This window comes from Myotis lucifugus, unplaced genomic scaffold (genome assembly GCF_000147115.1).
Source record: "Myotis lucifugus unplaced genomic scaffold, Myoluc2.0 scaffold_41, whole genome shotgun sequence".
Taxonomy (NCBI): Eukaryota; Metazoa; Chordata; class Mammalia; order Chiroptera; family Vespertilionidae; genus Myotis; species Myotis lucifugus.
In genome coordinates, this window is record NW_005871089.1 from 6,832,598 (window position 1) to 6,835,615 (window position 3,018).

The window sequence follows — 3,018 nt, forward strand, 5'->3', positions numbered from 1 at the left end:
AAAATAAAAAGCTTCTGCACAGCAAAAGAAACCATCATCAAAACAACAAGAAAGCCCACTGCATGGGGGAACATATTTGCCAATGTTATCACCGATAATGGTTTAATCTCCAATAGTTATAGGGAACTCATACAACTTAACAAAAGGAAGATAAACAATCCAATCAAAAAATGGGCAAAGGACCTAAATAGACACCTTTCAAAAGAGGACATTCAGAAAGCCAAGAGACATATGAAAAAAATGCTCAAAGTCACTAATCATCCGAGAGATGCAAATCAAAACAACAATGAGGTACCATCTCACACCTGTCAGAATGGCTATCATCAACAAATCAACCAACCACAAGTGCTGGAGAGGATGTGGAGAAAAAGGAACACTTGTGCACTGCTGGTGGGAATGCAGACTGGTGCAGCCACTATGGAAGACAGTATGGAGTTTCCTCAAAAAACTAAAAATGGAACTCACATTTTACCCCATGATCCCACTTCTAGGAATATATCCCAAGAAACCGGAAACACCAACCAGAAAGGATATATGCACCCCTATGTTCATAGCAGCACAATTCACCATAGCTAAGATCTGGAAACAGCCTACCTGCCCATCAGTAGATGAGTGGATTAGAAAACTGTGGTACATCTACATGATGGAATACTATGCTGCTATAAAAAAGAAGGAACTCTTACCATTTGCAACAGCATGGATGGAACTGGAGAGCATTATGCTAAGTGAAATTAGCCAGTCAATGAAGGAAAAATACCACATGATCTCACTCATTTATGGATAATAAAGACCATTATAAACTTATGAACAAAAATAGATACAGAGGCAGAGTTGCCTCGTACAAACTGTCAAACTACAGCGGGAAGGCCGGGGAGGGTTGGGGGGCAGGAGGGGCGGGTAAGAGATCAACCGCAGGACTTGTATGCATGCATATAAGCATAACCAATGGACATAAGACACTGGGGGGTAGGGGAGGCCAGGGGATTGTCAAGGACGGGGAAAAGAAGGAGACATATGTAATACTCTTTGTAATACTTTAAGCAATAAAACAATAAAAAAATAAATAATAAATAAAAAAAGAATATGCTCAATCACAGGAGTATAAGTTATTTGGTTCCCCTTGGTACCAAGGACTCAGAAGATCTCAGTTGTAAACAAGCAGGATGATACAATCTCTGACCTAATTAAAGCTGGTTAAACCACAATAGGTGTGTTCCTCAAATAGCCTGCCAAGTATTTGTCCAGGCCTATTATAACTATTGAGCAAATGGGTTGGCATGAATAGCTATATCCTTAATGTGTACATCATTAAAAGGTCGGTATGTCTTCTCATTTACTGGTAACTTCTCCAATTCATCTAGAGTCTCCAGACCATCTATTACCTTTCCAAATACTGTGTATTTCATGTCCAAATGTGGCTGCTTGCCATAGGTGATGAAAAACAGATCCATTGGTATTTGGGCCATTATTAGCCATAGATACAACACCTCTAACGTTGTGCTTAAGATATTCCCTGTATTCATCCTCAAATTTCTTGCCCCAGATACTGTTACCTCCTCTTCTGGTACCTAAGGGGTCTCCTGTTTGAACCATGAAACCCTTGATATTTCTATGAAATATACAGCCATTGTAGTAATTACTTGCCCCGACCTGCAGGGCACGCTTCGTGGGTACACCGCACCAAATCCTGCAAAGGAATGAGAGGATAGGAGACGCGAAGAAATGGAGGCAAGACAAAGTTCTGATCAAGCCTCAGTTTTATTTTTTACAGCGAGTGGTATTTATGTTGTTTCTAGAGGAAGGGGGTGGGCAAAGGAAGTCGTTAAGGATGTAACAGACTTTGGAATGTCGCAGCTTATCAGCGGAGATGTAGCTTGCTTTGTGCTTAGGGTGAGGGTATGTTATCTTTTAACTCCAGGCTAAATCGCAAGGTTAACTTTTAACTCCAGGCCAAATCGGGAGTTGGCTTGGAGGAGCCAGAAACCTTGTTGTAAGCTGGAGATGTATATGTGATTTATAATGGCTCCCAACAATTACTGGCACAAAGAGCCAAGAAATTTTCACATGCTTTGGGTGTCCTTTCACAGAAGATTTCTATTTTAATATCACCTACATCTGTATTCAGTGTCACCGACATTTTTCTTCTTGATGGTACTGCTACTTAATTTCTGTCTTATCGAGAAAAGTTCAAAAATTAATCACTTTGGCGAGCACAGCCATTGCTAAGACAGAAAAGATGCGATTGCAGTGCTCCCACAGGTCTGAAGATTCGAAATTTGTTTCGTGAGCCCACGGGAAGCTGAGCACAGGACCCATTTGAGAGGATGCCCCTCGCAGGCTTGCCTCCTCTGCCCACCTCCCTATCGCAAACCAAAACGACTAGAACTAGGGAGACAGTGTAATTTATGCCCACCTGGAACACTTTTGACAGGGAGGGACCATGGGAGGGCTCCAGGACATGTCCAGCCCATCTCACTCAGTCTCGATAGGCCGAACCCCAGCAGCAAGCTAACCTACTGGTTGGAACATTTGCCCCCTGGTGGTTAGTGCACATCATAGCGAGTGGTTGACCAGTTGACTGTCTGCCCCCTGGTGGTCAGTGCATGTCATAGCGAGTGAGCAACCTTAGCATATCATTAACATATTATGCTTTGATTGGTTGAATAGTCGACCTGGTCACCAGACAACTGGACACTTAGCATATTAGGCTTTTATTATATAGGATATATTTAAGTTTTTTATCATTGAAAGTATTACATATGTCTCCTTTTTCACCCAATGACCTTTCCCAGCCCACTCCTGCCCCCTAGGTCTGGCCCCCACTACCCTACTGTCTGTGTCCATTGGTTATGCATATATACATGCATACAAGTCCTTTGGTTGATCTCTTATCCCCCCCCCCCCCCCCCACCTTCCCTCTGAGGTTTGATGCTTCTATGCCTCTGGATATATTTTTGTTCATCAGTTTATGCTTGTTCAGTATATTCCACAAATGAGTGAGATCATGTGGTATTTATT

At 42.3% G+C, this 3,018-nt stretch overlaps 1 protein-coding gene across 1 annotated transcript; it reads right to left on the reverse strand.

The window, feature by feature from the left end:
• Positions 1 to 1,242: 1,242 nt before the first annotated feature.
• Positions 1,243 to 2,143, reverse strand: LOC102421353 (peptidyl-prolyl cis-trans isomerase-like 3). Its single transcript, XM_014455095.2, is given in 3 exon segments — positions 1,243 to 1,443; positions 1,445 to 1,640; positions 2,038 to 2,143. Coding segments are annotated over 3 exon segments (483 nt in total). The 5' UTR covers positions 2,138 to 2,143; the 3' UTR covers positions 1,243 to 1,256.
• Positions 2,144 to 3,018: the final 875 nt, after the last annotated feature.